Source organism: Aptenodytes patagonicus, chromosome 3, assembly GCF_965638725.1.
Source record: "Aptenodytes patagonicus chromosome 3, bAptPat1.pri.cur, whole genome shotgun sequence".
Lineage (NCBI taxonomy): Eukaryota > Metazoa > Chordata > Aves > Sphenisciformes > Spheniscidae > Aptenodytes > Aptenodytes patagonicus.
In genome coordinates, this window is record NC_134951.1 from 120067672 (window position 1) to 120087546 (window position 19875).

Here is a 19875-nt window from a genome sequence, read left to right on the forward strand (position 1 = left end):
GATGGGCAAGTGAAGAATTTTCTGTGTTTTATATTTATACTCACATGTCCACCCTAAGCAAATCTGTGCCAAATGGGCTTGCAGCAGCATTGTAACAGGCAGCCTTGTTTTTTCTGTATACTGGACTGTAGATTTCTCTAGCCCTTTGTTTACAACACCTTTCTTATTTTAATGACCCCATTTGCTTTATTCCTTTTTTTTTTTCCCCCAAGGATAAAAATAAACTCCCCATAGGTGGATTCTACTTGAACATAAATATGATCTGTGTTTTCTTTATAAAAGCAATGTCCGATGGAAAGATGGAAGGATAAAGAGTCAAAAAGCACTGTAAAATAGTTTTTTATGTCTTCTACATAATTTTTTTATGTCCTGACCCCCAAAGTAGCTTCCTCTCCACATTTTTCTCCCAGGTTACAGGAGTGCCATGTCATTGAAAAAGACGTGGAGACCATTTGTTAAATGTATTGGGTAGAAGTGTGGTAAGGAGAACCTTTGAATCTTTATACTGAAACGCTCTGGAGGGATCAGTGTAATAATAAAACTCCGGTCTAGGAACGCAGGACTTGTGATACTAACTCACACCTACAAGCACTATTATGCCTTACCTCATGTAATTTTCAAATTTACCTCATTAATTTTCAAATTTTTCAGTAGAAAGTTTCTGCTAAGGTATGGTACAGTGAGCACCAAAGGAAAGATTTTCATAGGCAGTGCCAGTTGGTAGTTTTTGTGTGCCCTAAATCATGAAGGTTTATGTCCAGGTGTGTATTGTTTCTTATCTTATGTGAATATTATCTTTTATTATCTACGTAAGTGGCTAATCTTCTTCCAAATTCTATTTAAGTCTAGGCTTCAGTGTCAATTTGTTGCAGAGTTCCACAAAAAAACAAGATCTTATATGAAATGTGTTTCCTTTTATTGATTGTAAATAAGTTACCTTTCCAATCCCATACACTATCTCTTCTGCTGGCTTATCAAAACAACAATTAGTAGTATTGGATTTATCTGCCATAAACAATTGCTGTGTTGTATATCTCTAGCATGTTCACCATTACTTGTCACTTGTCCGAATTAAATGGTGCTAACTTTTTCAATCTCTCTTCATACAGAAGCCTCTTCATCTCTCTAATCATTTTCACTGCACGTCTCTGGACCCTGTTATTTCTTCTGCTATGTATCTATTTTAAGATGCGTTGACTTGGCCTGAGCAGTGTACTCAAGACAAGGCTGAACAACTGAGTCATATCACAGCATTAGAAAACTTTGCATATTTTCAACCTCTCTCCTAACATCTTGTCTTTTGATTTTTTTTTTGTTTGTTTGTTTTGGGTAGTTTTTAATTATTTTTGACTACTGCTGGTCTAGTGCTTTCCCCAGGAGTGGTTTTGAACCTGACAGATGGAAGGCATGAGAAAAAGAAGGCTCCTGAAAGATATTTACTGTCACTCAGGAAATATAATGTATTTTTATCCCTGCGTCTTAAATGTTTCATTGGAGTTCACTTAATGCACCACTTGGCATTTTCCTCTTGTATTTTGCGTGAAATGTGATGGTGTGTCATGGGAACACGGACAGTTAGCATCAGGACCTTTGTCCCACTCTACTCTGGCAGATCCCTAGTTCTGATTCTGGACTCAGACCTTACACAAAGTGCCCCAAGAGCTGAAGTCTGACTCCAGTTTTGTAACAGATTCTCATTGTAATCTTGGGAAAGGTACTTACCCTCACTGCACCTCTGTGAAGGATTTACCTTGGGTAATTGGCTTCATTGAAACATATTTCAGTAATGGTTGTGAAGATAACGTAAGATTTCACAACACACATAAGCAAAGCATAGTCACAAGCATAAGCATAATGTGGTGTTGCATGGTACAGGGGGACTTAGATGATCCAGTACATATATTCTGCTGTAAAATGACGCTCTGAAAACATACTTCCTCTGGCTAAATTCTCATACCTAGCTAGAGATAGGCAACACATTTTCCTTTTGTTAGTTTGGGCATTTGGATGTTAGTGGCAAATTCTGCTTTTGCCTTTTTGAATTTTATACATTAAAATCAAAATGGTAGGTGGCTACCTGTTAATAAAGGAAGCACACCTTGCTAAGTTAAGTTTAAATATTTGAAAACAGTATAGCTCACAACTACTTAAAGTATAATGCTTTCAACCCTTAGTACTTCTGATGGGTAATATTGCCTGATCTTTTAACCCTACCACACTGAGAGCTTTGTTTTTCCTCCTCAATAAAATGTTGATTTTTTTTTCAGTTAACCAGTAACGCTGATCAAAATAATTTTTAAATTGGTCAGAACAAAACCTGCTTTCAGATATTATTTGGCTCTGTGGCTTCTTATCTCATTAGTCATTGCATGGCTTAGAATAATGCTGTCTAATTGGAAAGACTGTTGAATTGCCATCTATTGAAGCTGCTTGTTGCACAAGAAGCCACAAGCCACTACACTGCCAGCAACAGCTTAATGCCAGATAGTTTGTCAGGTTTGGTTTTTCTAGTTTTGTGGTGGACAGTCTCATATCTCTTTAGGCAAATCATATTGTGTGGATCAATTAAATAACTTCACAGAAGCAAAAAGTATGGGAGCAGACCTCAGAGAAAAGTGGTTTAGTATTTTTCAGTGAAGGCTTTTTTCAGCCAGACTTTTCCCTTGCTTAGTTTCTTGTATAGCCATGTGGAAGCTGTTGGACGAAACTCTGCTGCATATATCAGACCCCCATGACTTCAACACTTATAGCTTCTTCAGGCAAGAACCATTTTGGGTTTTTTTTCTGTATTGAACTTACTTTTTCAAAAATCTTTCTCAATATTTGTAAGACCAATTAAAGGCAGTGCAGAGGGGAGGGTGGAAAGTAGTGTGTGTGTGTGTTCTGCCCGTACTATGAGCAAAATGTGAGCATTTAGTCTGGCTTTCAAGCAAGTTCTTCTCTAGGAAAAAAAAGGCAGTCACTTGTCTCCTCCCTACTGCTCTTCCTTCTGGTGTGTGCAGTAGGGTACAATTCTTCAAGATAATGCACGTAACGCAGACAATTCTGGAGCATAAAAATTCAAAAGGTGGTTCTTCCAAACTTTCTTACTCTCATTGGTAAGGTGTTTTGGTTTTTTTTTCTCTTGCACCAAATTAATTTTAACACCTTACGAATACACCTTTCTAATTCCAAGTACACAGAGGTAAATTACTTTCCTGCCAAACATGCTGTGTCTGTTGGCTGTTCAGAAGGCTAACTTATTGAACTAAAGAAAACCTTATGCTTTCCTGTAGAACACATTGTTCTTCAGCCTTTACTTCTTTTATCTTCATTTTCACCTCCCTTTGAACTTCCCAGTGTCTGAAGACAGCTGAGCTGGGCTGTCAGCTAAATTAGAGCTACTGACAGCTAGGTGCATTCTCCACTCCAGCCTGAATACCCTCCTTTTTCTACTGCCTCCCATGGAAAACACCCATCCATTTCTATTTAACTCGTTATTTTGATGTTGCCTTTAGTTTTGATTGCACTGGTGGCCTTGCACTTGATGGGTGGCAAAGTGGGAACACCTGAAAGTTGCCTTCAATAAGCACATGAGTTATGTTAGTGTTAGTCTTTCCTTTTGTTTCAGTATCTGGATTTAGATCTCTTTCTCTATAACAAGCAGTGGCAGATTCTTAGAAAGGTCTGGAGGTTTTATGTCCGATCTTCACTTATGTGCTTCAATAAACTTTGTCTTTCAGAACTAGACTTATTTTCTGCAGTGTGGATTATTAATTGCTTGCTTTTTCTCAGTGAAAAGAGGATGATGGTAAACTGCATTAAAATAAATTCTAAAATCAGTCCAAGAGATTGAAAGACATATTTTCATACTAAAAGTACACAAAACTGAGAGAAATCTGGTGTGGTGTGAAAGCAAACTGGATGAATAGTTGGTTTTTCGCTTGTGCCCAAATTTTGCTGTTGTAGTTTAAAAACAGTGTGTACTAGCTCATGACTCTTATCCTGAGAGGAAATTTGTAAGTGGATCTAGCTAGGTAGGCTCTTGTCTAATGCTGTATGCATTATTGTTTCCATCTAGAGTTGAACTGCAGGGACTGAGGTTATTTGTCGTGATTAGTTATGCTTTATATAACTGTATGCAAATAGATCTTTGGAATTGCAGTGACTTAGTTACATAAACATAGTTTGAGATATATGCTAAATATATCTTGCAGGAGAAGTATGGACTAAAAGGAATTAATTAACATGTCAGTTTTGTAATTAACCGTCCAGTTTTGGATTGCAAAATATGAAAAGCAAAGATTATGAATAAAGTAATTCAGTGCAAAGAAGGTTCCCGTAAGTATCCTGAGCAGGATACAAAATTGCTGGCTCTTCTAAGTGCATAGTAGAAGCCATTATTTGATGTATTACTGATCGATGTTTGATATATCAGACTAATAGATAAAATTTGGAAATGCTGTGGAAGTATTTACTTAGGGTGGAACAAATGCGGAGTTGGAACGTGAATGCCAGAGTTAAGAAGAATAATTCTTTGAACTGCATCCACTTGGTGGAAGATGTTTACTGTGTTTCTTAAACAAGGTTTAGTTATAAAAAGTACTTTCAAAATAGACAAATGATGGCTACTGGTATCTGTAGAGAGGTATACACAAGTCAGCTGTGGTTTTCTTGCACTATTCTCTTATCCAAAGAGTGTTCTTGAAACGGTGTGGTGCCTGTATGCTGCAGAGCTTAAAATACACTCAAGATGGATTGTGTACCTATGGAGGCCAAAATTTTCAGACTTGGACAGCCAAGAGTGAGGCCTCTAAAGCCATGTTGAAGCATGCATGTAAAAGTGGTCTGATTCTTAACTCTGTTCTAATGAAGCATTCTTAATTCTGTTCATTAGAATATTAAACAGCCAGGAACTTCACTCAAATTTGTTGGTATTGAGCTTGTATGTAAATCAGGTCACTCTTTGATAGATAGGTAAGTATAATTGAAGAGTTAGCTTTATGCGATTGATAAAACTTCTGTAATTTACAGGACTTTAAAATTTATGGAAATTTTGACCTAATGCAGTTTCAATTGCTGTAACTCACTTTTCAATCGTATGAAAAAGTAGCATCTAAAAGCACGTAAAGGCAAAACATATTCTTACATGGGATAATAAAAGCATTTTAGTCATTGGCTTCTCTAAACAGGTCTTATTTTTGGTTTTAATTCCAAGGAGATAGCAAAGAAATGTTTCCCTTCTCTTAACTAGATCAAATCCATTTTATGAACCAAAACCAAGCCCTGCTTTAACTAAAGTTGCTCCGCTGCAAGAACCAGAAAAGAAGATGAAAAGAAAGGCTCCTGAAACACCAAACCTCTTGCCAAAGTCAGAGACAGGCATGAGTGAGAACATGTCAACTATTCCTGCATCGAGGGAGCTTTCTTCTTCTCCTAAGGTAGGTTTTTCATACCAAAATTTTGTCTCTGTTATTAACGGTAGCTTTATGTGTATTGTAGACATCCTATTTATTTCTGCAGGCTATCTTAAAAGCTTTGCTTATACTTAATAACGTGTTGGCTCATCTGTTCACTTGATGGTTCATAGGGAGAGAGCAGCAGTAGGAGCTTGTATTTTTTCTTTAAGGATTTAATGACAACAGTAACAGCAACTGCAGTTTCAAAGAGTCGTCTAGTAACAAATTATAGAATTATAAAATCATTTAGGTTGAAAAAGACCTTTAAGATCATCGAGTCCAACCGTAATTGAATAAATTGTCCAACTCTGAGAATACCGATTTTGGGTTTTAATTCTTATTCTAATGCAGTCACTTTCATTTGCAATTCCACATTTCATGTTACGATTCAATTAAATGTTACAGGACAGCTGGATATGCCATTGAGAAGGGAGAAAATCATGTTGAACAATACTTTGTCTTGATCTCTTGTAATGCCGCTAAGCCTTGCCCCTGTTGAAGAGTCTGTCTCCACATTTCTGTCATAAATCTGGGTTTTAAGAGCTTAGTACTGGATACTGTTTATTTGTGTTGGGATTTATATATGTCCAATTCCATAGGTATGGTGAAGTAATTTTAAAAAAAAGACAGTCTACTTTAAATCAGATTAACTGTTCATTAGGAACGTCCAGACTAAGCGTACTTATATATGCACATACATCTGTGTTTGTCAAGGGAAAATATGAGTTAACTTCTGTTGAAGAGGGCAATGCGTGGTGCAGGTATTTTAGGATTACAACAGCTAACTTCTGTTGGTGTTAATTTTAACTCCAGTGTTTCAGCAGTTGGCACCACTTGTGCTTTTTTAAACAAAATAAGCATTTAATAGCATACGTTAATGGGCCCTTCTTAAAAATGAATTTGATACATGCTGACTGCTTGTTTTGAAAGGTAGGAAGATGAGGACAGAAGGCTTCCCTTCCAGCACATCTCTCCCAATTTATGCATATTATCATCTGTTTTGCCTTGTATTGGAGCTGCTGTACTTTAAATTCAGAATTGAATGAAACTATTTGTCATACCTATCGTTTCACTGCTTAATTACTCAGCCAGATTGCTGACATGTCCTTGTCCCCTCAGGCTCTGATCTTGCTGTCGTTTTACCACTCAGTCAGGGTAAAGAGTATGAGACCAGAAATCTAATCTGTGTCTGCTCATAGCAAAACAAAACAACATAGTAAGGCCACAAGCACAATTCACAAGTTACTCTTAATATGCAAAACCACAACCAGGGAAATATTAAATCAGAGCGTAGCAGTTTTATAATGCGCTGAGATGGGGTTCGATCCTGTTCGCTGGAGTTTCTGTATGAAAAATATTGCACATTATTTGATTTCTGGTGGAGTCTGGCCCTTGGGTCAAAGCAAAGTGGCCAAAGTAAAGCATTCTGGTACTACCAGGCAGAGAAGAGACATCTGTGGAGGAGATTTTATCAGCTGGCTTGATGGAGGTTGTGCCCCCATTGCTCATTGTTTGAGAGGTTTTTTTTACAGGTCTGCATCCAAGGAAATACATCTCTCTGCTTTATTGTTGTGCTGAAATAATGTATTACTGCTGGGTTCGACTGTCGTCGTTTTTGTCTACCCCAGACTAAGTTTTAGATTGTCTGAAAGCTGGAATTGATTAAGAAAAGATGCAGGACTGAAATCTCCGAGAAGACCATATTGTTATGAACACAGTCAGGTATTTCCTAGTCTTATGCAGGGTATTAGTTCCCAAATATTTTGGTGCCTGCCTGCTTGCAGCCCACCTCTCTGCCACTGATGCTGAGGTACAGCTGAGATCAGCAAAGGTCCAAGTACTGAAACTGATAATCGGTAGGGCCATGGGGAAAAACAGAGCACTATGCTGACCTTCTCTGGTACAGAAAGCTTTAATTTTTTACAGGATTTTGGAGGATACGAGACCATTAGGGAAGGCTCCAAAGCAGATGCAGTGTCCTAATTTATTATATTACAGCTAGAGTGGAAAGTTTCACTGACTGGGTGTGTTAAAATATTGTATGGTCACTTGCAATTCAGAAAGCTTTCTGTAAGCCCAGTCTTTTTCCTGTGCTCGAATTGTTTTGCTCTAAGGTGATCTAATAACATTAGATCAAAAGCATATTACTTGGAATGCTTTTTGAAATTCAGAAAAGTACTGGCATTTAAAAGAAAAGAAAATTAAACAATTTTCTCACACCATAGTACAAAATAGTGCCCAGGTAGGACTTGGACTGTTGGCACAAATAACTTGTTTATTACTCAATAATAATGACAATGTTTAGCAACTCTGGAAAAACTCCCATCAAAAAGTATAGGCACTACACAAACGTGAACTTAGCACATGCCCTTATGTAGGGGGAATAGTCCCATGGAGGTAAACTTAGATAAAGGGAGGTTAAATAATGTATCTTATTCAGTGTTTTGTCCAAGTTTGCTGCGCACAGAAAGCCTCTGCTACAACTCTGACCAGAACCTAAGTGTCCCGACATGTTCAATTCCCTGTCTTAGTTGTCTTCATAGGAAATGGCTGTGGAGCAGAAATGCTAATCTTTAGACTACACAAACACAGCGTTAATATTAGAACTTTAGAGTTTAAGGAAAAAAACTCCAAAAATACTTCCGCAAATCTTTGACAGAGTATTTGGAGCTCATTTTTCCTTCACATGCTGATGTTGTTCATCACATTTGCTGAACACAAAAAATAGAAATGCTGTTATTAACATATATAAATCAGCAAGTTTATTAGGTGGAAATTGCTCCTGAAAGACTATTTGACACATGACAGATTCCTACTCAAGATACAGGTTCCAAATACTTGAAATTGTTACCCTATTAAAAAAAACATTTAAATTTTGAAAACAGTAGTGAAGTTCCTAGGAATTTAAATACCAGTTTAAAACTAGGGCAAGAAATGTTGATATTTTCCTAAGTATACACCCAAAAATCAAATCCCTGGGGTACAGCTGGACACCAAAATTGCTTTGTTCAGTGTTCAGCTGCAATGTGCCTTCTAGCATTGGTATCCAGGGTATAGGAACACTTCCACAGAAGTGCAATTGTGTTTGCTGTTGAAACATCATAGCCTGAATCCAACATTTTACCATTACCTCGCCTGAAGGATATCTGACTTCCCACACATGATTTTTTTTTTTTTTGGTGTGTGTATGTTTTCTTAATTTATAACAGCAGTGTCTGTGGTAATGAAAGAGAAGAATAAAACAAAGAATTTTTAGCAGTCAGCAATCTTGGACATGTCTCATTTGAGAATAGACTTAAGCTAATGTATCTTAAGTGAATTGCAAAAGGCCTTCTTTTAAGGGAGTTGTATGGTCTTTTAACAGCTGAGTACTATTTCTAGATTTTCTAGAATTAATTACCCCTATTACTCCTGACACCACAAAAATCAAACTCCTCCTAGTTCCTTTGTTCAGAGGTGTATGTTGTACAAGATAATTCTCTGTAAAAGTTTCATGTAAAATTAGGCAGAAAATTCTAGAAAGCATCTTCTGATCTGGTGGTATCTAGCATCATGCCTGATGTCCCCAGGATAAAGAGGGTACTCCAGGGTGCAGTCATGAGTTGGTATTAACTTTCAAGAACTCAATGATCAGTGAAGATAGAATATGAGACTAATAAATATGCATTAGCTTTAATAGCCATGAAAATGGTAGAACTAGTGTTTGAAGCAAAGACTAGATCTCATGGGGAGACTGACATAACAACTTACTGCCCAGACAATTATAGATGATCGTTGGTCAGAAAGACAAGTGATGATACCAAATACAGACAGTATTTAAGTTTTGTTTTTGCCTTGAAATGATTGTTCACAACCATATGGTGTACATGTGCCTGTAGCAGTTATAACCATAACAGTGTCTCCCACTACTTCAGGGGATTGCTTTTAGCTTCTTTCCTCCCCAAAGACATTGCCTCACATGGTGTCCTCTTACCATTCCTTAACAAATTTCAGATGTGAGAAAAGAGTGCAAGTGAGGCTGTTTCTGCCTGCCCCAAACCTGAGGGTTTTAGTCTACGTAAGGTTGGCTGAGTTCATGAGCACTAGTGATTTAGTCTTGCCCCTTTCATATTAATTCTGCACAGGGGACACATCCACTTCTTTAGCTGCTGTAAGATCATCCCAGCTGCTGTATTCTCTTTGGCCATTTCCAAAATACCTCTCTCTGCACATTGTTCGCAGTGTGGTTGAGGTGGGAAGGGACCTCTGGACGTCATCTGGTCCAACCCCCCTGCTCAAGCAGGGCCACTTAGAGCCCGTTGCCCAGGACCGTGTCCAGACAGCTTCTGAATGTCTCCAATATTCATCTGATCTTTTTCAAATGTTTGCCTTGCATTGCTTCCCTGAGCAATCAGTTAACTGTGGTAGCAAACCCTTTCCAAGCCTCTTTAATGTCTTCCCTTTGAGCAGGCCTTTTTGATCACTCAGAGATCCCCATGTAACCTGTATTGGTGAGGAAGGGGCAGTTATATGTCATAGATAAGGCAGGGTCTAGCTCTCCATAAAGGTCCAGCCAGCTCTTGGCCCCATAGTATTAGCTCAGTATTTGCCGTATCTGGGTTTGGAGGAAGTTTTGTTTCCAAATAGTGTTACCTACTTGCACTTCCTAAAGGTGTGTCTTAATTCTCTCCTGTCTTCCTTCCATGTCTCCTCTAAATTAATCTGAGTCACCAGAGAGAGCTTAAAAATGCAAAGTTGGAAAGCCTGGAATTATCCCACAGTTAATGTCTCAAATGGCTTGAAGACTATGGTGTGCTGGCTATATTTAGGTGAGTCTGACAAACAAACTGCAAAGCTGTAATTAAGCTCTTCGGTCATCAACCTGCTACAGTGCTGTCAAGCCCAGCTGAAGCCTTGTTGGGCTTGTTACCATCATACATGTGTTACTGTTCTTGACATGGTTTGGATAACCAGGTTCTGCCTTTCACAGAGATGATGGAGACTTTAAATTTCTTCTACTTGTTGTTGACTTTGTGGAAAAAAATGAACAAAGAAGTTCAGGCTCAAAAAGTGGTATCAGAACAGTGCATAGCATGCGTATCGGTGCCTATCATTGCTTTAGCTAATTAAAAAATGTACATAGCAACTTCAACTGGCTGAAATCTCAGCCAGTCTCAGTATGTCTTATCTTCCCTGCAATATGTTGAGTTTATTGGAAATAAGATCCAGGTACCAGTTCCAGAGTCGGCAACTGTGTCCCGTAGTAGAGAGGCTGAAGTCATATATCCCTGCACAGCCATGGATTTTATTGCCTTTGTGAGAATGAGGGGGCAGGAATGTGGGAGGTGAAGAATTATTTACTAGGGAACAGGAGGAAACAGATAATCATCCTCAACTGTAGAGTTATTTTTCAGTGTTAAAAGAAAATAGCTCCTGCACTGGACTGGCATTACCCATTCACTCTTTGGAAGGATAGCATATGCCCTTCCCTTCAGGAAACCATTCTCAGAAAGGCTTTTCCTATTAAGTGATAGTTTCAGTTTGTTGCCAGACTGCAGCCAAGGCCTGGGACCTTGTTGATGGCTCAGGATTCCATTGGGTTTCTGGATACTGCAGTTGCCATTAACCTACCGAAAGTCAACAGGTGTGTTATGTTTGGTGGCTCCAGCTTGGTTTCACATCCTTTCTCCAGTATTCAGAGTCTGGAAACCTGTGTTCGTTAGACACGTGCTTCACAGAGTGGCTACTTGCAGGCGCATTGGACTAGTTGTCAGCCTGGGCTTTAGTAGCTCACAGAGATCTCCATCTCACAGCTTCATACCGGGCTACCCAGAATATCTCAGTAAATGAAACTCTGGCACTCCAGTCTTGGCAATAAGTGTTTGACAATACATGATTATGTGAACAGACATGGAATTGATATCAGACCACAGGATGCTTTTTGAACCTGTCCTTGGTTTTTGAGTTACACCTAGCAACTGATGAAAGTATGTAGCACCAGGACAGGATAAGTAAACTTGTCTGTCATATTAATGTGTACACCATTCTCACCTTTATGAAAGTCACAGTGTTGCTGATAGTCATGAAAACAGGCATTGATTTTGTTGCTTGTAGATGAGAGCTTGTGATGGCCTTTTACGTTGGCGGAAAAGGAGAATACACATTCACATAACAGTTCAAAGCCAATAATAACATTTCTGGTTGTCACCATCATTCTTTAAGCTCTCTTTCTTTTTTAAAGCAAAATGAATTGTTTTGCATGCCCAGTGATAATCTGCTCTCTCATGCCAGGCAAGCTAGCTGGTTTAAGCTCTAATGAAACATATTTATAGGAAACATGTAATAAGAAATACAGAATCCTTTTTCTGCCTGACATGTAATAACCCATCTCCATCCAGTATCCTTTGTAATCCATTATGTATCTGCAATGGTTCTGTTTAGTGGAAGTTTAGTGGAAGGGGAGGAAAATAACATTCAGTATAATACTAGGCACAACTCTCCACGATCTCAGAGATGCTATAGTCTCCAGTTGCTCACTTTTTCCACTTCTGTTTACCTCAGCATTATCAACCTTATGTGACTGAACAGTAGGAAGAGCTCATCTTAAAACACAGATGCAGTAATGCAGCCAAGTGGAGAAATTACATTAAACTTCAAATGGTAGATGAAGATCACTCATTGTCTCTTGGTATCACAAGTGTCTCAGTTGTCCATTCACATAAGGACTTCCTGGCTCTCTGGAACATCTTTAATGATTTTGCTCCTTTTCAGCTTGACATTAGTTGCAGAGGAATTGTGCAGCTCATTTGCATGAGATCTTTGTCACTTCCTATGCAGATAGATAGTTCATCAAGTCCAAGGAAGGCCTGGGAGGTAGTGGACAGAATTTTAAGGTATCTACTGTTATGAACTTGTGCAAAAAAGGCACTATGAGAAAATCTGCCTTTGCATACAGCTCTAAGACATTTTATCTTTTAATAGGAAGAAAGACAAGCCACATAAATAATGTGAACAGAAAGATAGTGAGATAATCATATTGAAGCACAGGCAATCCATTAAACTTGCAGCTTTTCAAGTGTTAAGTAATAAAAGAGGCTCCCTATTTTATACAATACTTAAGCAATTTCTTATTACTGTTTGCATGAGTTTTAAATGGTGTTTGTCAACTTGACTAGCCATGTGCTTTTTCTGTGTTCCTTACTATTAACCTATGTTTGGACATAAAACAACCTCGTTAGAATATGTGCTAGAACAAGGAGTGAACTGTTCACTTCCAAATGCAAGTGTAGTATTTTTCCATTTTGCTGAAGGTATGGGCTAAAGGGTATCTTAGTCTTGTCCTCAACTAATGCATGCTTCAGGGTTTGGATTTACTGCATTGCCTTTGGTCCCTATCCTGACTTCTCGCATTCCCACCTTGTGCCAGTGCCACTACCGACTGTGAGTTATGTGAGTACCAGGAGCACAACATTGACACAGCAACACCGCAGGACAGTCCCTTTCAGTGGCAGCAGAGTCATCACTCAGCTGGAAAACATATCTTTAGTGTCTCGGCAGTGTGCTAGTTTGGGGTATTCATTGCTCACAGCAGCTGCAGTTTCTAATGACCCAACAGTACTTAGGCTAGTACTGCCAGGAAGCATCCTGTTAAAATCGAAAATGCAACCTTAGGTGAGTCTTCTAAATGTCTTTCATGGTTTAACTTTCCACCTGTTCATATTTGCAGCAGAATAATTTTTTTAAAAATTTCTTTAATCATCCAAGTTCCTACATACTAAATGTAGTTACTCTGTCAGTATAAGGAAATGAAACTCTCTTATTCTCTGTTTTTACTGGTTTTGTGCAAGTCAAATGATTTGTTAATGAAGGGGCCACTGTTTATGCAGATGGAAGCAGGGATGCAGTATATCATTGCAAATTATCAGAGAGCTAATTATTATAACTTATAGGTACTGTTTCTTATATTTGTTTCATCGGTGACCAGAACGTTCACTAATTTCTCTGTAAATGGGAAAAGCATTTTATATACATGCATACACATGCACATATATACTAGTAATTTTTAAAATAAAAGTATCCAGTATCTTATCTGTAGGCCATATTTGTCAAAAAAAAAAATACTGTTGAAGGCAGAGAATCTTAAAATTAGTACAGTCTGAGGATTTGAAACTCAACTGTAAGCATGGGCTTGTAAAAAGTGACTTTTACAAAAGTACAAATTGCGTCTTTCTAGGGAAAATGGGCTTTCATTCCATGGTGTTTTTCAGTCTGCTTTTTGTCTTGGAACCATGATGATTGGAGATGACTGCATCCCTCTGTAGCACCAAAACCAGGACAAACAACAGAACAAATAAAAGTGCATATTGTGGAGAAAATTTAGTGTTTCAATAATACGCGGGAGCAATAAGCAGTTTTATTGACAGCTTATGTGAGTAAGAGTTCCCAGGACTGGTCCTTAATAAAATGGATCCACTTTTAAGATTGAGTCACCCAATTGCCCTCAGATACCTTAATCCTAGAGGGGTCTGGTTCTCTCCCTTGGCTATAAAAGAGCTTTGATAAGTTAGGCTTGGCCAAATAACTGATAGGCATTTAAAGTTGGTGAGATTAATTGTGCCTGAATATTTACAGACTCTTGTGTATATGACCTAAAGAATAGACCCATGGTTGGAAAAAATGGGAAGATGCTGCAAAAGCTCTTTCTCCCTTCAACATGCAGGCATGACTGCACATGAATAGGAGACGTGGATATAGAGTGAGAGCACTGATGGACAGAGTTGTTCAGCAAAATGGAGATCCCTTGCTTTGCTCTACCTATTTAATTGGAGATTTTGTGAAAACTGGTACAAGAAGTGGTGTGTAACATGTGATAACCTATTCATGAGCAGTCACAAGAGAGACCAGCAGAAGGGACAACTTCATTAGGACCCAAAGGAGTATGTCAGATACTGTATGAAAGTGTGTGTGATTCATGCTTTTATGAGTAGGTTTTTACTTACGAGTGGACTCCTTAGGCTACCAAAGTGTTAAATTCTTTCTTAGTTAGACATTGCTTGTTTTGCCTGTGTGGTTTTACTGTAGCAGTTGTCAGTGTTAATAACGTACCGGATTTTGTTTTGCTGCAGCCTTGCTTGATTCCCTCCTTCTCCTTGCGGGTGGCTCTATGAATGTAAATCGGTGGAGGGTGGTGTCTGTTGTCTTAATATTATTTCCATGATTGGTGCCAACAGGAGTCAATTTTTAGACGTCAAGAGTGTAGATGATTCCTTGTTCTGTCTGCTGCTTTCTGCCATTCTGATTGAAGTATTTTGTGCTCATTTTCTAGCAACAAGCCAGTTGAACTGCTGTCAAAAAGATTTAGGTGCTGTTCTATAGTCACATTACCTCTAAGAGAGATGCTTCCTTCAGAATTTGAGGTTTAAAACCAGACAAGTCAGTAATTTACCCACATGTTCCTGTAGCAGGACTTATGCACAGGTTTGGAGGCAGAGCTGAGCTCCTTCCAACCTCAGCCCCTCACTTCTCACCTTATCTCATTTCCAAGCACGCGCAGCAAGAAGACAGTGTTATCTAGATGGAAACACATCATCACATGTAGGTCTTTCTGCAGAGCTCATGACTCATGCAGCACCGTATATATTGTTACGCAGGGAACAAATCCAGGTTGTGTGCTGTTTGAGACAAGGGCCAGCGGAAAGGCACTGCTTTCTCTGACAATTAAGCAACCGAATGCTGTCCAGGAGCAGTGAAATATTATCCTTTCCTCTGTCATGAATTCGTTATGTGGTGCTAAGCTAATCTCTTGAACCAGATCCTGGACTGTGGTGGGGTTTTTTAAGTTGCCAGCTTGATACAACCATGATAAATTAGCAGAGCTATTGGCTTGACTCAAGTGCCATGCAGCTGGAAGAGTGCTGTTTCGTGACACATGAAGTATCATAAAACAAGCAGTTCTCTGTAAGATCAGGTCTTAGGTGGCTCAGACTGAGGACTCAAAAGCAACAGCTTCTGATAATTTGGACTTGTTTTTTTTGTGGATGTCACTTTTTCTTCGGTTAGATGGACCGCTATCTTGTTGCAGAGGCTCATGAAATCAAATTAGGCAGGTGATAAATTAAAAAATAAACTTTATTTTAACCAAAATTGTTTAAGAGAAAACTAACTCGAAATGAGGCGTCAACACTCCAACATCATCAGTAAACCACAGGTTCGGGGTGGTGTACAAGGAATTAATACTGCACAGCCAGCTTTAGAAATGAGGATCCAAAATGTGCACAATCACTCACCTATAAGATGAGGGCTCTCAACCTCGAGGAGTTTCCTTGGGCGGCGTCCCGACCCAAGGGGAGAGTCCGCGACTGCGGACCCGCTGCTCCAAGGAGGACCGGCTCAACTTGCCCTCTGGCGGGGCTCCGTTTATACCCTAGTTAAATCTGATCTGTGGTCAGTTCTAATTGGCTGAGGGCCTTGACTTCCTTACACCTCACCCCAGGTGTATACATGACCATAATTACTGGCCCAAAGTGTGTATGTGATGGTCAGCACTTGCCACCTTAAAGGTGCGAAAAGTAAGGATGCAGCGGTCTTAATGCCCCCAGTCTTTGTCAGGGTGGGTGCACCTGCCACATACCTCACAAGGGTGTCTGGAAGATTAAATGTGTAATCTTCTAGATTAAAATACCATGAAGATGAACACTGTAGAAAAGCCCTTTGGTGAGATTAATGATACCATGTTCAGTTCAAGGTCCAGGGAGTGTGCAGCAGATGAGGCATAAGGACAAACAACTAATAATTCAGAAAAATAGGAATACTGGGTAGTCCCATTCAGTGAGGTTGTTCATTGAATGCTCTTCACGAGGGAGAACTCTAGGGGAAGAAGTATGCTTAAAGATTGTATCATAATGCAAATATACAAAGGGTACTAATTAACAGTGAATATGTAACTGTAATTTTGTAATATCCCAACTTCTGAACACTTGATTTGGCAACTTTAAGTGCTGCTACTTAAATGTTTCACTGTTTCTTCTTTAGATCCTTATTAGTAGTGGGGACATAGATAACAGGTCTCCAGGGCTGTCCTAGAAAAATCTTTTTCATTGCTAATTAATATACATAATTTACAGGATGATGAATGTTTGGCTCCTTCTGACATTTTCATAATTGCTCTTCAAGGTATTTCTGTGTTATTGATGCAGTGTAGCTCCTACTGAAATGGATGGAAACATTGTCAGTGCCTGCAGCAGTTCTGGGTTGCACCAGTTGGCACTTCTGCAAAATGTCTGTGCAAATAAGTTTTGGTAATTTAACCGGTGTTATGATATTCAAAGCCTCACTTTTTGTATTTTTATATTTAACTTACATTTACAAATCACAGTACTCAGATTTGTCGTCATAAAATATTACTTCACTTCTTGTGGAAAAATATGCTCTTTAGATATGTAATGGCAGTATTTTTATATTCTTTATTTCATCTTGAAAGTTTAAAACTGTGTACCATTCTGTGAGAAGAAAACCCATCTCTGGTGGAAATTGGAAAAGCCAACAGGCATAGAATGTATTGTGTGATGAAGTAAAGGGGAATATTGTTGCTATATGCCATTAAAATGCCAGCACCATTGCATGTAGGCAAACTGTAACAAAAAATACTTCTTTCATATTTTATTAAAAAAATGACACTAATACTAGAACTTCTTTAATGTTTCCCATGTAAATATACGTGATGACTTATATAAACCTTTCAGTTTCCTTGATTGAAGTGCCCAACAGTCTGTCTTACCAACAAGTGCAAGGTTGATTAAATAAGACATATATCCTGACGCAGGAACTGCTTCAAGGCTGCTGAGGTCAGGGGAGAGATGGCCTTTGGATGGCGGGAATACCCCTGCTGCCTTTTCTGGGCTGTAGCTTCCTACATTAGGAGGTGCATTGAATACTTCGAGCCCCAGAAGAGAGAGATGGGGAGAGCGAAAGCAGGGGATCTCCAGAGGGAGAGCAGGGAGTGTGAGCTGGGCTTTGCGTTGCCTTTGGGACAAGTGTCTTGTTGCACCCATTTCTGCGGGATCTGGAGGGGACTGGTCTCCTCATCGAGGTGCCAAAGTTATTTGCCTGAAATCTGTCCTTTAAATATCCCTAAGGTGCATAAATGCAGGGAAGAAGTTAGGAGCTGCCCAGAGCATTAAAGTTTCTGGAGCACTGCGGTTCCTAAATGTCAACGCTTTCATGGCACTGTTTAGTTTCTCTCACAGAGGACAAGCTGGATTAGGTACAAACACCGCCAGTCAGACGAGGCGGCCATGGCCTGCCAAAGCGTTTGAAAAACAACCACATTAGGTTAGCTCAGAGTGAGATCTGGGCTAGCTTCTGGGATATGTAATCTGAAAATCCTTATCTGTGATGAGGGCCTTTTATTTTATTTCCTTTAAGTTATTTGCCTTCGCTCCCATGGCAGGAGGGAGCCGGGAGGAGGCAGCCAGACAGTGCGGGGCTGCAGGTTCCTGGCGTAGGTACCGGAGGATAACCACCTTCCTGCCATTCATGTTAACCTTTTCAAAGAATGTGGAGGGCTTTGATTCGCATGCTTGGCTTCACAAACTATTACTCCTGTTTAGTTCAAGCTTTGCTCTTTAAATGGTAGAAGAAAGAAGGAACACTTCTCCTCTCAAGACATTTTTTTTAACTGCCATGAAAACAAAAATCCTCAAAATCTTTGCAACAAAAACCTGATAAAACCTATGCTTTTTCTGTAGTTTTTGCACCTTATTATCAGGCTCCTTAACAAGAGCCATGGAGGCAGAGTATTGGACTGCTTTTAAATTGAAAACTTGATTCTTTCCAACGTTCCTTCACAGCTAATGAGGAGTGAAACACAATTTGAATAAGCTGATGTTACTGTAGTGTTTAACTTTTAGCTATTACATCGAGATTTATTGTGGGACCGGTTTAGATAGTTAGCCTTGGGTGCACTCTGTGCCGTCTGGGGCCCTCAGCGAAGCGCTCCGTGAAGGAACAAGACTAACAACAGCCTGTTTTCTCCACTTGCCTGAAGGGTGGGTTTGGTTCATCGTGGTTGGCAAGCACCTCAAATTGGAAATAAGCGTGCATGAATAAATATTCCTTTGCATCTGTCATGATGAGTTATGGACATATTAAAAAAATAATTATCTTCCCTTCATAAATCAGTCTGATAGTTAACTTTGGTTTGGTTACTAATTCACTGTTCCTGCTAATCTTTCTTTGGTTTGGGTCAGATGCTTAAGCATAGGAATAAATCACAGGTCTGAGCCAGAATGCTTTTTTTTTTGTTGTTGTTGTTGCTGGGGAAGAAAAATGAGTCTAAAACCAAAATAGACGGCTTCTGTGAGCAAATCTACAGTACGGTGATGGCCCTAAAATGAGGTGTTTGTATTAGCTGTTCTACCCTGCTTTGTAAAAGTATTTTTAGGCAGAATTTTGCCTCATTTATTTAAAATAGTCATCACTGTTAATTTTAGATAGGCCAATTAAGTAAATAGATTTGTGAAACTGGATATACTGAGAAGTAAAAACCAGGAGAAACAGCTTCTATGCCAGAAGCTAAGCCCTAGAGCATGTGAAACAGTCAAATATTATATATGTGTGTTGTACGCATACTTACTGGCAAATACGAGTTAAGTGCAAATCTTTTTAAGGAGAGCGAATCTAGCCAGTTAGAAGGAAATTGTTGTATTCCTGAGCTGCTAGAAGAAATATGTTGCCAATTCATATTGCAACACAGCTATGAGGACTAGAAGCTGCATAATAAACCAAGTACTTCTGAGATAGTGCCGGCACACTACCTGCATGTTCTACAACAGCATTTTTTAGCCATGTTCAACAGTGTGCTTGCTATCGCTCCTCCATTTGTTGAATTCAGGATGACCTTTGCATGAATAAAGTCAAATAGGATTAAGGCAGGAATTTTCAACAATGGGAAAGAGCAACAGATGTAGCCGACTTTGAACGTGGGAGGATTGTTGATGCACGGTTGCCTAAAGGGAGTGTCTGTGGTGACAAAAAAGGGGGGAAAAAACAACTACTTCCTAAAAAATTAACCGCATAAAAGAAAAGAAAATAAATAGAATACAATCCAAAGGAATTGAGTGATCCCAGGTTTTATTGAAGTCGAGCTGCCTGTATGTATTTTTGACTTACTGCCTCCTTTTAAATATTTTTTTTCTACTCTTTCAGAATAACTCTGTTCTCTGCAACTATTGCTATATGACCTATCTCAGGGTTTTGTGTGGTGTAACATAGTTTAGATTCATATTTTTTCTGAGTTATTTTAAAGTACATAAATGGAATATAGGGGAAAAGGAGATGATGTTTCTCTGGAGAATTAGCCATTTGAATACAAAATCCAGAACCTGCTAATATTTTTTTATTGGATTTATCCTATGCACAAGCATATAGATGGATCTCAAATGCATACAGTGCAAGCACT

The 19875-nt window shown here is 39.0% G+C and overlaps 1 protein-coding gene across 8 annotated transcripts in view; it reads left to right on the forward strand.

Annotated features, from left to right (window-relative positions):
• The window catches only part of EHBP1 (EH domain binding protein 1), a 229358-nt gene that overhangs the window by 110864 nt on the left and 98619 nt on the right, over positions 1-19875 (forward strand). For all 8 annotated transcript variants that reach the window (XM_076334976.1, XM_076334977.1, XM_076334979.1 and 5 more), the window contains one exon: positions 5234-5420. In XM_076334976.1, the coding sequence (XP_076191091.1) occupies positions 5234-5420 (187 nt within the window). The remainder of the gene's footprint in view (positions 1-5233; positions 5421-19875) is intronic.